We start from the raw sequence: 16,337 nt of genomic DNA on the forward strand, positions 1-16,337 counted from the left end.
GACACCAAACAAGTAGAAAATGTTTGACCTTGAATTATAGATACATTACTGATTATTCCTGTTCTTGAATATTTGAGCCTCTGTGTCACTGTAGGTAAAACACACTCATGTTTATTCTTAGCAATGGATACTAATGTGATTGCAGACAATCGAAAAACACATATGTATCAAAAACTTAACAAATGTCTTTTCCACAATTTTCTAATCACAATTACCTTCTGTTGACAAATTAGGGCAAAAGTAACTACAGACATAATATAGAAAGTAACAATTATGATGTTACTTTGTTATTGCAGAAGTTTGTAATATTTAGCATAGAAAAAGTTAAATTTACAAATGAAATATATCATTGAAATGCACATTGATTTTTCAGCCAGTGTAGTTGCATTACATCTTTATAGAATGAAATGATAAATGGAGTTCCTGCTGTGGCACAGTGGGTTAAGGATCTGGTGTTGCCGCAGCTGTGGCATAGATCATAGCTGTGGCTTGGGTTTGTTCCCTGGCCCAGGAACTGTGGGTATGGCCAAAAAGGGGCGACGGGCGGGCGGGGGGAGTAAATTTCAACAGTATTCAAATTTAAAAAATCCAAAGATATCACTTCTGGATTTTAAGACTTTCATCTAATCAAATATATTTAGAAAATTAGAGTCAATGCTAATGACTTAGTTGATGATTTGTAAATGGATATACAAATAACAAATACACTAGATTTTTTAATTTGCATTTTCCTTTTGGTAAGTTCATAGGAATTTGTAAAACTGATCTAAAAAAAAAACCCTGTGAACTGTGAAATACCATAGTTTGATGCAACCAATTAATCTTACATGGATTCAGATTTACTATGAAACGAACCACGCAGAGTAGAACTTAGAATCATTCTTTTTCCTTCAAGGGTAATTCTGTACTAGTATTATAAAAGATACCATTGTATATTTATATGTGAATATTTTCTTATGAAAAAATAAATCTAACATGAGACCAAATTATTATACCTTACATTAATATACTTAGTGGTCCAGTATCATTAAATCCATCTTAAGCTTTTCCTCATTGACGATGAAGAGGATATTCTGTTGACAGGCTACGAAGTCTTCTCTAAAGACAGAGACCGTTAATCATCCGTGACTCTTAATGAATCATGGGTTCTCCAGGTATTTGGATTGGTGAAGGATCTCTTGTTTGACTTGATATTCTGAAGTTTCTATATAAAAGTAAAAATAGAAGTTAAAAATATGCCATTTTAGGAGTTCCTGTCATGGCTCAGTGGTTAACGAACCTGACTAGTAACCATGAGGTTGCAGGTTTGATCCCTGGCCTCACTCAGTGGGTTGGGGATCCAGCGTTGCCGTTAGCTGTGGTGTAGGTCGGCAGACATGGCTCAGATTCCGGAATTGCTGTGGCTCTGGCATGGGCCGGCGGCTACAGCTCTGATTGGACGCCGAGCCTGGAAACCTCCTTGGGTGTGGCCCTAGAAAAGACAAAAAAAAAAAAGGCCATTTTAAGGAGTTTACAAATGTGTTTGTACCTGTATTTTTGCTGGAATTCTGTGCCTGGAGGGGAAGGTAGATAGTTTTAAGTGTAAAGTTCCCAAAGCAGAGTAGTCTTTGGTCCTTCTAAGTAGCAGGAGTTTAAATATGATCTCCAGGTAATCATTTTCAAAAAGAAAAAGAGGTTTGGTGTTTTTGTTTGTTTGTTTGTTTTTTGTCTTTTTGCCTTTTCTAAGGCCCCTTCTGCAGCACATGGAGGTTCCCAGGCTAGGGGTCTAATCGGAGCTGTAGCCACTGGCCTATACCAGAGCCACAGCAACACCAGATCCGAGCCACGTCTGTGACCTACACCACAGCTCACGGCAACGCAGGATCCTCAACCCACTGAGCAAGGCCAGGAATCCCAACACGCAACCTCATGGTTCCTAGTCGGATTCGTTAACCACTGAGCTACAATAGGAACTCCTTTTTTTTTTTTTTCCTCAAATATTTAAATTTTAATTATTGGTTTCCCTGCAAATTTCTTTGAAGATTTAGGTCTATCTTAATTTAGCATAATATAATACAAATGCAAAAACCCTAATCTGTACTGCAGAAAGCTGTTCACATGGGTTAGATTTAACCACCAGGTGAGTGGTGAGCAGCCCTCTTTCATGAAAAGGCAATACTGATCTCCTGATGGGAGGTAACACATGTTTAGCTGTTATGATGGTTCAGTTTTTTGTTGCTGTTGTTCCTTCTTTCCATGATGACTTTTGCTTTTGTAATTTACTTAATCTTGGGTCTGGAGCTTTCAGATTACATGTAAGGATCGATTCTAAATTGTATAGAAAATTATTTATTTATTTATTTATTTATTTATTTATTTATTTTTGGCTTTTTTTAGGGCTGAACGCGTGGCATATGGAAGCTCCCAGGCTAGGGGTTGAATTGGAGCTACAGCTGCCGGCCTACGCCACAGCCACAGCCACACCAGATCCAAGCCATGTCCGCAACCTACACCACAGCTCATGGCAATGCCCAATCCTTAACATGCTGAGTGAGGCCAGGGATCGAACCCGCAACCTCGTGGATCCTAGTCGGGTTCATTAACCACTGAGCCATGACAAGAACTCCGAATACGACTTTTAAGGCCTTGGAGAAAAGCAGTGTGTTTGGTGGAAGTGGAGCCAACCAGGGAGTGTCTTTAGCTGGGATTACATTTAAAAATAAGGAAGGTTGAATGCCCTCAGGTCTAATCGTACTGATAAATATATTTTATGTGTATATACTGTATTTAATATATATGTATATTCACACACGATAGCTATATCTTCATTAACAGTTATGATAATCAAGTTAAACAAAAATGTACATATTTGTATCATGAATAAGCAAGTGAACATCACTGATATTTAAATATGTGGGGTTTTTTTTAATTAAAAGTAAGCACTACACACCACTTTATATCTTTTTGTAATTGCTGAGTAAGTAGAAGTTTTCAAAACCCCTTGGCGTTCCTGTTGTGGTTCACCGGGTTAAGGTCCTGACATTGACTCTGAAGATACAGGTTCAATCACTGGCCTCATTCAGTGGGTTAAGGATCCGTCATTGCTGTAAGCTGCAGCATAGGTCACAGATGCAGCTTGGATCTGGTTTGCAGTGGCTGTGGTGTAGGCTGCAGCTGCAGCTCTGATTCAACCTTGAGCCTGGGAACTTCCATAAGCTGCAAGTGCAGCCTTTAAGGAAAAAAAAACAAAACTAGACATTTAGAAATCTAGAGGTCGATGTATCTCTAACCTGAGGTCTGGTGTGCCTGCTGGAGCAGTCACAGTGAAGGCAGCCAAGGCAACAGAAGATTTGGAAAGAGTGAATTAAGTCAGGTAATGGGAATAAGTCTTTCCAAGGGTACCCAGTGAGGCCTCTTTACATGTCTCATTTAATAACTATTAAAATATGAATAAAACTCATTAGCATATAAGACATTATAGTGAAGAGTAAATCTTCAGGTAAATGTAAACTGCATGATGTACACAGCAGGTCCATGATGTGAGTATATTCGTCCTGCAAGTGATTTGACTAAGGCATGCAGCAAAGTTCAGCTTGGATTTTGTAGGAACCAGGACAAAGATTGGTAGCAGTTTTATCGGAAGAACAATGCATATGTGCTTGTAAAATGCACCATAAAAATATCCCCTTTCATTTCCCTTCCATATGAAAGCAGAGTAAGGTTTTCGTGGCCCCATCCCACGGTGAGAGGGGTTTCTGTCGTAGCAGAGAAGCTTTCCCCCTGGGCCCTGAGTAAACGCTGCCTTTGGGAAATGTGCTTTCACAGGGCCGGTCCCTTCTGAGTTGCATCCCATTACCTAAGCTTGAACATGACCAAGAGAAGGATTCCGCAGGTGACTGTCATGCACATGACAGCATAGATTACTTCTCCTGGAAAGAAAAGATTTTGAAAAATTACTGGATTTTCAGAGAGAACACATACTACAAATATTTTAGAGGATTGATTTTTAACTGACCGTTGAAGGGGGACTGAAATCCACTGAGGGATATTTCCTTTGCATGTTTTCTTTTATGCAATGCAATGCCTTTGACATTAGACAGGGTTGGATAATCTGAAAGGAAATCATGAAAATGAGATTAAAGTCTTTCGAGGTGATTCATTGTTTTTACCCCATGAGTTGTAGTTTGCTTTGTTATAAGACAGCAATTTATTTCCATGGTATTATTTTAATAAAATGTGATAGATTAGGGTGAAATTGGGAGCACCTAAATTTTGACAGCTTTTTTTTTTTTCACCCTTTAATCAGCTAATTTCCTAATAGAAGTTTTTTTCAAACCAGGACCAAAAAAAAGAATACATTTTATAAGATAGTTCTTGGTACCTTATATATAGACTAAGAAAAAACGACTCAGTAATTTAAGGGTACCCATTGGGAGACTGAAAAAAGAATCCTTGTTTATAAGAGTGATTATTCGAATGTGATTTTAACTATATCTCATTTCCCTAAGACTCACTGTATTTATGAATTCTTCAAGTATGCAGAGGAGAGTCCCTGAACGAATTCCCCTGCTCACCTCTCTACCCAGGCACTTCAGTGTCTGATTTTGCTTCTTCCCTCTATCCTGTCTCCCTTTTGTAACCCCTTCACTTGGCCATGTTTTTTGAAACACACACACACACACACACACACACACACACACATATATATATATATCTCCTTGCTTCAAAACCCATAAGACAAGAAGATGCAATTCTTAGACTTCACAGGTAGATCTAGTTTAAGTGACTTTTATTGATAACTTTGCAGTGAAATCACCTCTCCCTTCTTTGACTCAGTTTTACGCAATATGTTCTCAAACATACCACAGCCCAAAGACCCATTTCTTTGATGGTAATGATTCAGGTGGGCTTTGAGGCTTAAAAAAATAAGAAGAAGAAGAAAAGGAAAATGAGATAGCACCTCGACTTGAGAGAGGCTTGGCTGTCCTCTCTTATAGATGTTTCATGCATTTGAGACCTGAAAGTCTAAATCTGAGTAGAAAGTCTTGCAGAAATGAGTGTATCAAATGGTAGGAGAGTATATACAAAGGCAACTAGTGACAGCAGACTCTGAGCAGGAAGGGAGGTAAGAAGGCCTGTCCCCAACAGTTCCATTCTCATCCTCTCTCCACCCAGGGCTGCTGCTGTCAGAAGCCAGCTCCTTAAAAGCCAGGGTTTGAGGTCTATTTGGGGCACAATCGGTAGAAACACAGAAGCCAGACTATTTTGGGTCAGTATTAAACTCTCAGGTAAGTCCAGAAGAAGCAGCCCAACATAAGAGCAAGAAAAGTAACGGAGGATTTTGTCATTGAAAACTCATTCCTAAGGGGCCTGGCCTCTCACACAGTTAAGACATTTTTCATGCAATATTGTCTTAATCCCCAACTAAATCACATGTTGGATTAGCATGTATTTATAAAAGTCTGACCTTTCTAGCCACTGAAAAATCAACCTCTTCTGAATATAAAAGCAATAGAAGTAGAGGTGGTGATTTTTTTTTTAACTTTTGTGGTTATAAAATAATTATATTTTTCACTAGAAAATCGGGATGGAAAAATTGAGCTCCTTCCAATAAACCATTTTTGGGTAACAGTGGTCCTTCTTTTCAGAAGAATTAATGTCAGTCAAGTAAAGTGTATGGATTTTAACTAAGGGGTCCTAATGAGATTTTATATTTAAATAAAGCTGGACTCTTAAGAATCAGTTATTTTGCTTCTTTTAAATTCGATGGCATTTTGTGACTTCTAGACCTGAAGGTACCTGTATATAATGGACATTGGCTGATTATTCAAACGGTACTACAGTTTTCCTTTATGAAATTATGTCCCTAAGGACCTTTTGCCTAGTTAGGCATCACGATTCAACTCTGTGTAAGGAAAAGGGTATGATTTTGATAGATGAGGCTCTCTTTTAGATATATAACTGCCTAAAGTCATTGTTAAACGTGCACCTAGCAAAGAAAGAATTGTTTTAGAAAGAATTGTCTCATTCGCTAAATATCACTCACATGGAACTCATTAACCGGGTTCTAATAGATCAATGACAGAAATGCTAGCTAAAGATCCCAGTGAAAATTTTAATGTGACCAGCAATCACTCCGCAATCTTAAATATTGCGCCCTAGGAGGATACCGAATATCAGTTGGAGGGATTAATGCTGCAGAGGGTTTCTCAGCTACTGAAGCCCCTTGGAGATTCTTCCCCACCTTTTATAAACAGTGAGGTTTACTGTGTTCTATAACCATGAAATTAAAGTCGGCAGAGTTAATAACCAACCTCAGTCCCACACCATCTGCTCTATTTATTGATAAACACTGTCAGTGACTTGTTTATCTTAACCCCTCCTCTAGAGGAATTGAACGCTATTATGAACTGTATTGTAAAATCCCTGTACATTTGACAGGAAATCAAGATTAATTGCAGCCTTACAGTAAGAACACATTTAGAGAGTGTTCTCCCCAAATGAGCTACAGAGATGTGATCCTTTCTCCTTTTTTCTTCCAAAAGCCTTAATGCAGCAGCGGCTGAGAGCTGATGCAAACCCAAACTCTACTTTGTGTAATTTCTATGAAGTGGGAAATGAATGGGGGAAAAAAAATGTGGTAGATCAGCCACAACGTAATGATTTTAAAGTACGTGACAGAATTCTTGAAATAGAAATTAAATATATTACAAGCTGCACATCTGCAAACCTTCAATTAAAATTTTAATGAAAATATAACCTAAAAGAGTCTGATTGGCAGAAAAATTTGATGAAAAGAATATTTTCATAGACTATTAAAATGTGTTTCTGTAATGTCTTTTTAATTGTTAATGCATCACATGGCATAGTTAAAATTCTATTCTTCTTTTCAAGTTTAATTTTTAATATTTTTTGTCTTTTTGTTTTGTTTTATTTTTTAGAGCTGCACCTGTGGCATATGGAGATTCCCAGGCTAGGGGCTGAATCGGAGCTACAGCTGCTGGCCCACACCACAGCTACAGCAATGCCAGATCTAAGCTGCATCTGTGACCTACGCCACAGCTCACGGCAATGCCAGATCTTTAACCCACTGAGCAAGGCCAGGAATCAAACCTGTGTCCTCATGGATTCTAGTCAGACTCATTTCTACTGAGCCATAGCAGGAACTCCTCCAAGTTTAAATAAAAGAGCACCATGGTAGCATCTTAGTGAGAATAAAAATTCAAGGATGATCTTCTTGCATATCCCAGGGTTGGTGTAATTTCTAATTTGGTCAACCTTTTCTCATGTGAAGAAACATCAATTCCCATGTTAGAAGTGAGTTTTGAATCTTTTCACCTCCTGATCAGAATTGGGATTCTATATATCATAGACCCTTTCGATCACAGAATATGAAAACCTCCTTCTAAAGTGGATCTAAGGAGTAAGGCTGACGAGAACAGAAACTATATCAGCATCTACAAGTTTGGAAAACCAGTACATGAGTAATATGACCAACCAAGATATAAGCACCTAACGTGGATATGACACCATTGCTTCTAAAATGTATGTTGTAAAAACTATACAAACTAAATAATATGCTTTTCCTAAACAGGCATAACCTGCGTCACTGAGGCATATTCTTTTATTTAGCTCACAGACTTGAAAGAAGATTAAACCATGTCTTAGGTTTATCTTCCAGCACTGTGGCAAAACATAGGCTGGTTGCCAGGGCCTGGGGGTGGGGGGGGGAGGAGAAACTAAAGAGATTAGACAATGGGTATGAAATTTCAGCAATGTCAAGTAAACAATACTGAATTGTATGCTTACAATTTTTCTGGGAGGGTAGATTTTAGCTTATGCGTTCAAATTATTTGAACATAAGCTTATGTGCCTGATACACAGTGAGGCCAAATAAATGGAAATACCAGAGTTTGAAGCAGAGAAAGGTTTATTGCAGCGCCCAGCAGGAAGAATGGGGAGAATGGGGGGCTCGTGCTCAAAATATCATCCCATACTCCCAAAGGGTTTCAGCAAGGCATTTTTAAAGGCCAGTTAAGCCAGAGACATTGCCGGGTGTGTGATCAGCCTGCGCACCATTCTCTGGGTGGTTAATGTTCAGGTAACAGGTGGTCAACATTCTCAATCCTGAGGGACCGGAAGATGCATCAGGGGCTACATGCTCATAACCATCAAGGAGTTAAGTTCTTCCAACCGAAGGTGGTTTTTAGCATCTGAAAAACTCGGGAAATGTGCATGGGATACTTGGAAGCTAAACCAGAGCAGAGAGGGAAGGCCCCACAGGGTCCTGCTTGGTTACATTGTCACATAAAATAATGATAGAGGATGGCAGGGAATTTGGAGGTGATGGATATGCTTATGGTAAAGATTGTGGTGATGGTTTCACGATCTGTACTTCAAACGCATCAAGCTGTATGCATTAAATGTGTACAGCTTTCTGAATATCAAAAACAAAAACAAAACAAACCCCCCCAAATATATAAATGAATAAGTATAATCTCAAGAACTTTTTTTTTTGTCTTTTCATCTTTTGAGGACCGCACCTGTGGCATATGGAGGTTCCCAGGCTAGGGATCTAATCAGAGCTGTTGCTGCCAGCCTATGCCAGAGCCACAGCAATGCCAGATCTGAGCTGCATCTGAGGCCTACACCAGATCCTTAACCCACTGAGCAAGGCCAGGGATCGAACCCACAACCTCATGGTTCCTAGTCAGATTTGCTTCCACTGCGCTACGATGGGAACTCCTGCCTTGATTGTTTGGCGTGAGCCAAAAGCTCCATCTTAGTAAGTGACTGTACTGATAAACTTGGGAACTGTTCTTTCACCCTTGGTTGAATCACATCAGTGTTCACACATATAGTGGATTTGCTTAGTGATTATAGTGAATTTTAACTGCACTACTAAAATATTTCAAATATTCCACATTGTTCTTAATAGTTTCTGAAAATAAGGAAATAGTCACTGAGGTAGCAATTGGATTGCAAATTATGCTATTTCTGATAACTAACACTGGATTTGATCAGTATAGTATTGTTTTAGAAGGCCATGATTTTAAAGCTTGAAGTTTTTTTTTTTTTTTTAAAGTCTCTCACCTGTAGCTTTGGGGCTTATACAAAATAGATCTAAAGATACAGATTAGAAACAGGAATAGAATATTCATGGATAGATATATATCTGTAAATACACAGGTGTGTATGTTGGATAGAATTGCAAAATTGGACAGGGCTTCTTCTTAGATGATCTAATTCACAGTTACAATGCTGTGATGCATTTTGCCACATCTTTGACACTCCAGGAATGAGCTGTTTAATAAATACGTTTTACCCGTCTGATCCTATTGACGGTCAATTCTAATTAAAATAGAAAGTATTTTTCCAGACTGCACCTTTATTAACTCAAGATGATAAATATACTTTCCTTTGTGGGTGTCACTGCCTAGCTCTCTGGCTGCCACGTGTGTGTGTGTTTATGGGGCGAGAGAGAGAATCACACTGTCAGTAGACCACACAGAGCAATGCTTTTCATTAATACGAATCTTCTGTTTATCTTGAAATGCCAATTTTGGTTCAGTAAGTCTACGATAAAGCAGGGATTCGGAATCTCTTCAAGCTTCCCAGATGGTGCTGATGCTGCTGGTAGATAAACCTATCACACTCATATATCCGTATAGAGAATGAAAGAGAGGCATGTACATACTCATACAACGTACAAAATGCTCTGCTTCCACGTACGCAGTGCTTAATACTTTGCAAGCCACCTTGACACACACAGTTTAATTTTATAACTAGTCATATAGGAATTATTAGCTCAACTTAAAGAAACTCAGACTCAGATTAGTTGTTTTGTCCAAGATCCCAGAGGTGATCAATAGTGAAGATGTGATTTATAGCAAAAATGTCTACCAATTATATATAAAAATAACCTCAAGGAGACCAAAAAAACATGTAAAACATTTGCAGCTTTTTTCCAGGGTCCAGCCAATTGGATTAGGAATTCAATTTGAAAAATAATAGGGAACGGTTGGATTTAATAGCGTTGAATAAGAAGAAGCATTTAACAGTACTATCTGATTACAAATGTCTGTAATTATATACATGTTTCTGTTGTCAAAATTCACAATGGAAGGCATAAACTCTAATAACTAAAACAACCGAAGTGCCTCACATATACCCATAGGATTTTTCAATGTGTACACACTTCTGAAATATGTTCATCATTTTCACCGTAATCAGATAAATCAACCACTTTGACATTTACAGAAATATTTTTTTTAAATGCTTCAACTTTCAAGCTGGTTATCTTAGACTCTGAGTATTTTCTGTTTTCACAGATGTACAGTTGAGACCATACATAAAGCTTTCCACAGTATTCACCAGGCAAAGGGTGTAAAAAGAATAATACACAAAATACCAGTGTAGCTCTTTAAAATCAGACTGCGCTATTAGTTTGGTTGCCATAATCTATGTCTCCATCAATACAACTTGAGTCTCAGATAAAAATATAAAATGACCCCATTCTTTCAATCTGCCCATATGTGGAATGAGTTTACTAGAAAAAAAAATTCCCAAAATTGAACAGCAATTTTTACCTTAAATATTATAAAAGTACCAGGAAATCTTGTAACAAGACAAGTGTAAGATAAGAATGGGAATAATTTACACTATATTTTATCTATTTTATAAACTTATATTTTCATGTATGGAGGTTTCTCACCTAATTTTTTTTTTTTCTTTCTGTGGCCACACCTGTAGCATATGGAAGTTCCCAGGCTGGGGCTGAATTGGAGCTGCAAGTAGCAGGCTTATGCCACAGCCATGGCAATGCTGGATCCAAGCCATACCTTCAATCTATGTCATGGCTTGCAACAACACCAGATTCTTAACCCACTGGTTGTGGCCAGGGATTGAACCCATATCCTCATGGATACTATGTTGGGTTCTTAACCTGCTGAACCACAGTGAGAACGCCTACAGAGTTTTTTAAATGGAAAAGCATATGTGACAATTCCATTAATTGACCAGATAGCTTTCTGATGTCTTGACTTGGAAATGAATGGCTTGCTAGTGTCTATCCTTTTGGAAATGTCTAAGACTTTACCTGGCTGGAGTACACAATTTTTTCCTAGGCTGATGGAAAACATCAAGGAAAAGAGAGGGGAGGGAGTTCCTGTCGTGGCGCAGAGGAAACGAATCCAACTAGGAACCGTAAGGATTGAGAGTTCGATCCCTGGCCTCGCTCAGTGGGTTAAGACCCGGCGTTGCGTTGTGGTGAGCTGTGGTGTGGGTTGCAGACTCGGCTGGGATCTGGCGTGGCTGTCGTTCTGGCCTAGGCCGGCGGTAACAGCTCCGATGATTAGACTCCTAGCCTGGGAACCTCCAAATGCTGCGGGTGCGGCCCTCAAAAGACAAAAGACAAAAAAAAAAAAAGAGGGAGGGGGGAAAAATAAAGGGTTGGTATACATTGCGGGGAGTCTTCTTAGTCACTTGGAATGATGAGAAGAATCAGAATGTTTTGTAAGTTATTGAGTTTTAAAATGTAAAAAAAGGTATCTAGTTGCAGTATTTCTTCACTGCATATGCATTGGGAAATCTTCAGGGGAAAGTCAACTATTAAAGTGTGATATATGTTGTTAATTCTCCTTAGACAGCAACCTCCTTAAGATTAGGCACCATCTCCATCTAATTTACAGTACAAGGCTGTCCCAATGCCATTCCCATGCAATTCTCTAATGGCCAAAAAGTGTATATTAACAACTTTCACATTTGCAACAGCACATTTGTCCCTGTGTGATGACATGTATTTTGAGTTTGTAATTACATAATATCAAGTTCTTTCTCGTCTTTAACTGACATTAGCCAAGGCTCTTCATATTAATCAGATATTTTTCATACATGATCAGCTCTTCTTAAAACATTAAGTTCAGTGTCCCAACTGCAATGGGTACAATTACGCAATCAACAAAAATCTGCTAAGAAACTGTTTCACCGGGCTATGGATTCTAACAGTCAAGTTTGTTCACTGATGGACCAAGAGGAAGCATCTTGGTCTTTGGATTAGGAGACATCTAAGAGCAAAAAATTTTGAGAATTTCTCCGAGCTTCAGTTTTCTCATTTGTAAATGAGGCTGGTAATACCCATGTTTGCAGTATTTCTGAGGGTAAAAATAATATTATGATTAATATCAAAATATCAGAGCTCTTGGAGACTTTCATGAGAAAAAATGTGTACTTGCAGGGAGGAGGAAAGGGGAGAATGGGTGAAGAGAAGGGATTCCTTGGTGGTTCTTTTTCTCCTCCCTTTCCTCTTCCTTCCTTTCCTCCTCTGCCTCCTTTCTCTGGAAAGTTTTCCCTAGGCAAATTTACTGAACTAGAACCTTCTGGTATTTTCTATTTCAGAAAACTGATTCCAGGTAGTCACGATAAATTCAGAGTTGGTGAGATGAGGCCGAGTTTTCTAAGCTGTCCCATGAAACACCAGCTCTGTGGAATACTTTTATGTGCTAGACAAATCAAGGAGCTCATAAGTTAATGACTTTGGAAAACTCTAAATTAGACAAAATAAATCACATGCTTTATTTGCATCAAGACGTTTCAAGCTTTTTACTACACTAGTGGGGCACACTTTACCTAAATTTATTTTCTCTGTGAGTTATATCTGGGAATCCAAAAAAAAAAAATTTGCAAAACAACCATCTGTGATTTATAGAAAATATTGATACATTTTGACTGGGTGTAAGATGTTTATTAAGGATTCTTATTTGTATTCCATCAACAGAAATTCAGGGAACACCACGCTAACAGTGTTTTGTGTCCATAAATGTAGGTACTAGTTTATAATCTTTTCCTCTACTCAGTACACGTATTCACAGGCACCGGACACCACAGTTTCTCTTGTTTTCTACTCCTGGGAGTCAAGCAAATTTTTCACCCTGTGGTTTGGGAGATGCCTGACCTCCCAAATGCTTCTTCTATGGCTCCCTGGAGTGGTTGGTGTGATGCTGCATTAATTCTAGGTTCCCTGCCAGTTAATCTGCTATTTTTCAATTTCTCAACCTGTCCTCACAGGATATAGAGAATTTAGAATCTGCCCTCTGCTTAGGAGAGCCGTTCCAACAGAGCTGGGAGCTCATGGATCATTTATACCTAGTCACCTATAAACATGCACAGGACCATGGGACAGAAACCCCCATATTTGGACTGAAGTAAAGATTTTCCAGTTAAGAAATTACTTCTTACTTCAAAGCTAGCACCATGACAATCAACGTGGGACACATTCGTAGGATGAGACTTGACTTGGTTCTCATGAAGTTCTTAGTCTAATTCTGGGTGAATAATGTGGCTCAGGTGTGGTGGGAATTGACAAAGAACAACTAGGGGAAAGGTACAGATTGAGGAATGGTGGGGAAGAAGGCTGATTTACATTCTGGGTGTTCCTGAAAACCAGGTGAAGGCATTTCGACGGAGAAAGGATGAAAGCAGGGGTGGTGGAGAGCGATAGCTCTCTTTTGAACACAGTAATCACATGCTCAAGACAGAGGTTGAGAATCAGTTTATTCCTGGGAAGGAATTTAGTTATTTATTTATTATTTATAATATTTATTCCTGGGAGGAGCTAATGTAGCTACAGCAGCTGTTGAGGCATGAGAGGATGAAAACTGAACATAGGTGGTAGAAGCTGGAGTAGAGAAGACAGGACGTCTAAGGGTGTACTTAAAACAAAGAGGTCCATTGGAAAGCAGAATGGAGTAGAGCAGTGTAACAGAAGCATCAGAATCATATCTGGATTCGGCCTCCCCCCAGCTCTGTCATTTTAGGCAATGTACTGGGCTTCTGCTCCCTTAGCTTTAAAATGGGATAAGTCCAACCACAACATTTAGTTAGAAATTCAATGTGACAATATAGAAAGAGAGTTTGGCACATGACAAGTGATCAATAAATTACATCACTTAAAACATTGTATCATTTAGAGTTTTATTTGCTCTAAAATGCAGAGTTAAGTCAAAGATAACACTTTGGTTCTTGATATGACGTGATGTACTGGAATAGACTTGGCATGAAAGATGAAAGAGTAGTAGAGGGGAGAACTGCAGTGGTTACCTCCCTATGTCTCAACCTGACTGCTCAGAGCAAAGAAGCCTGGTTTTGGAACCAGAACTCCATTGTCGTCTTGGCTGAGTCATCCACTAGCTGCAGTAGCCTTGGACCAGCTAATTTAACCTGCCCCTCATGCTTCTCATATGCAGAAGGTAATTGCGATAGATTGTTTTATTTAATTCATTGATTTTTTAAATTGAAGCATGGTTGGTTTATTAGTTTTGAGTGTACAGCAAAGGGATATATATATATATATATATATATATATATATATATTCTTTTTCAGATTCTTTTCCATCATAGGTTGTTACAAGATGTTGAATATAAGTTCCCTGTGCTATATAGTAGGTCCTTGTTTTTTATCCATTTTATATATAGCTGTGGTATGTCTGTTAATCCCCCCCCCCCCAGACTGCATTATTTTGCATAAGGATTCACTCCTCTTTCACTGCAATGAATTATGCATCCACCACCCAGTCGCTCAATGCCATGCGACACAGAACACCACTTTTTGGGGGAAGAGTCTCTTACTGCCCCCACTTCCACTGGGCTTGACCTTGACTGAGTTAGTCAAAGGTATGAGCAGCAAATGCTGTATGCTATTTTCAAGCTGAAGCTTAAGAGTGGTTCCCTTGCTTCGTTTTAGTCTCTGTCCCGTGTTCCAAAAAGGGGCCATGCCTTTAGCCCGACTCTAGAAATTGGGAGCAGAGCCTCAGCTGTCAACCCAGAGCTGCTTACATGTGTCAAAACCTAGAAATCAGTATTAGTGTTTGTAAGTCCCTGAGATTGATAATGTATGTAACTGCCTAACTCCACAAAAGCTGACTAATTCCAGTAATAATATAACACAAATGAAAGTTGTTGATAAATGGTAGCTTCTTAAGTAATACCCCTTCGTCTTCTCTCCTCTCTTATATCTGTCAATTGGATGGTCAGTGGAATTGGATGGGAGGTGGATGGAAAAGAAAACAGTGGAAAAAGTTTAAAGAAAGGTGAGAAAGGAAGTGAGACTGAAGAAAGGTGGGGAGAGCATTGAAGTGTAGTCTTTATCTTGAGGATGCAGTGCTTTCCTCTCTTGTGGTGGGAATATGGGGCTGTGGGATGTGCGCTCACTGCTGTCTTTCCTTATTTGCTATGCTCCAGTGCTAATGTCAAGTTTACCTTATTCTTTTTTTTTAATTTTTAAATTTTTTTATTTTTACTTATTTATTTTTTATTTTTTATTTTTTTTATTACTCAATAAGTTCACCTTATTCCTAAAAATAAGTATGAGATGGAACATTGTTATCTCTACTGGAATTAAATTATATCCCCATTGAATATAGCCACAGTACTTTTATTCATAAACACCTTCAAAGTGCCTTACGATATAACATAGTAGGCCCTTGTAATTACGGACCCTCTAGCTGTTTTGTCACATTAAATAAACCCACAAAGACCTAATGAGAAATGGAAATATAAAAGACACTATGAGTAAGTACAGACAATAGAGTCCTGTGAGGAGTGAATGGCACAATGGAAAGAGGCCAGCCTTTGGCTTCATGTCATAATGTAAGTTCTTGCTCTAAAATTTGCTAAATGTGTGACTGGGTGTACTTAAACAAAAACCTCTTTTTTGCCTAGTTTCCTATTCTATTAGTTGAGGATAATAGTATTTATTGGCTTACTGTGAGGATTAAATGAGACAAGATAGATAAAGTATATTGCAGAGGGTCCACACAGAAGCTGTTTTTTTTTTTTTAATTAGAAAAGTATGTTTTGATTGTTGTTGCATATCAGTATTAACTATGGAGCATTTAAAATTTAAGATCCCTTGGCCTTATCCCTATAGATTGATTTAGTAGGTCAAGAGAGAAGCGGGGATAAAGTACTAGACATTCTTACTCTCAAAAGCTCTCTGGATACTTTCAATGCACGTTCAAGATGGAAAACCATTGGTAGAGAGTAGAAGACACCTGGTTTTGGAGGTGAAAGAAATGGATCAGATTGTAAATCACACTACTGTGAGCTGGTGGAATAGAAGTTCTTAGTGAGGAAGAAGTTGGGGAGTTATGGTTACTAGATAAAGGTTTTGAGAAAAATCAGCAACTAATAATGTAGCATAATCAGATATAGGGAGAGGAACTGCCAAGCCAGTGTTACCAATTGAAGAAAACTTTCTTTGGATTAGTGAAAGATCTTACCAACCTCCCAAGTTCCCTTTCAGCTCCTTGGCAGTTTTAAAAGAACAAAAACAATTAAAAGAAACAATATTTCCATTGTAA

The 16,337-nt window shown here is 38.5% G+C and overlaps 1 protein-coding gene across 1 annotated transcript in view; it reads right to left on the reverse strand.

The window, feature by feature from the left end:
• Nucleotides 1-1,131: 1,131 nt before the first annotated feature.
• Nucleotides 1,132-16,337, reverse strand: part of GFRAL (GDNF family receptor alpha like) — a 55,971-nt gene continuing 40,765 nt past the window's right edge. The window contains exons 7-9 of the mRNA XM_047797451.1: nt 3,995-4,090; nt 3,836-3,908; nt 1,132-1,204 (exon numbers count right to left, since the gene is read on the reverse strand). Of these exons, the coding sequence (XP_047653407.1) occupies nt 1,132-1,204; nt 3,836-3,908; nt 3,995-4,090 (242 nt within the window). The remainder of the gene's footprint in view (nt 1,205-3,835; nt 3,909-3,994; nt 4,091-16,337) is intronic.

Source organism: Phacochoerus africanus, chromosome 9 (genome assembly GCF_016906955.1).
Source record: "Phacochoerus africanus isolate WHEZ1 chromosome 9, ROS_Pafr_v1, whole genome shotgun sequence".
Taxonomy (NCBI): Eukaryota; Metazoa; Chordata; class Mammalia; order Artiodactyla; family Suidae; genus Phacochoerus; species Phacochoerus africanus.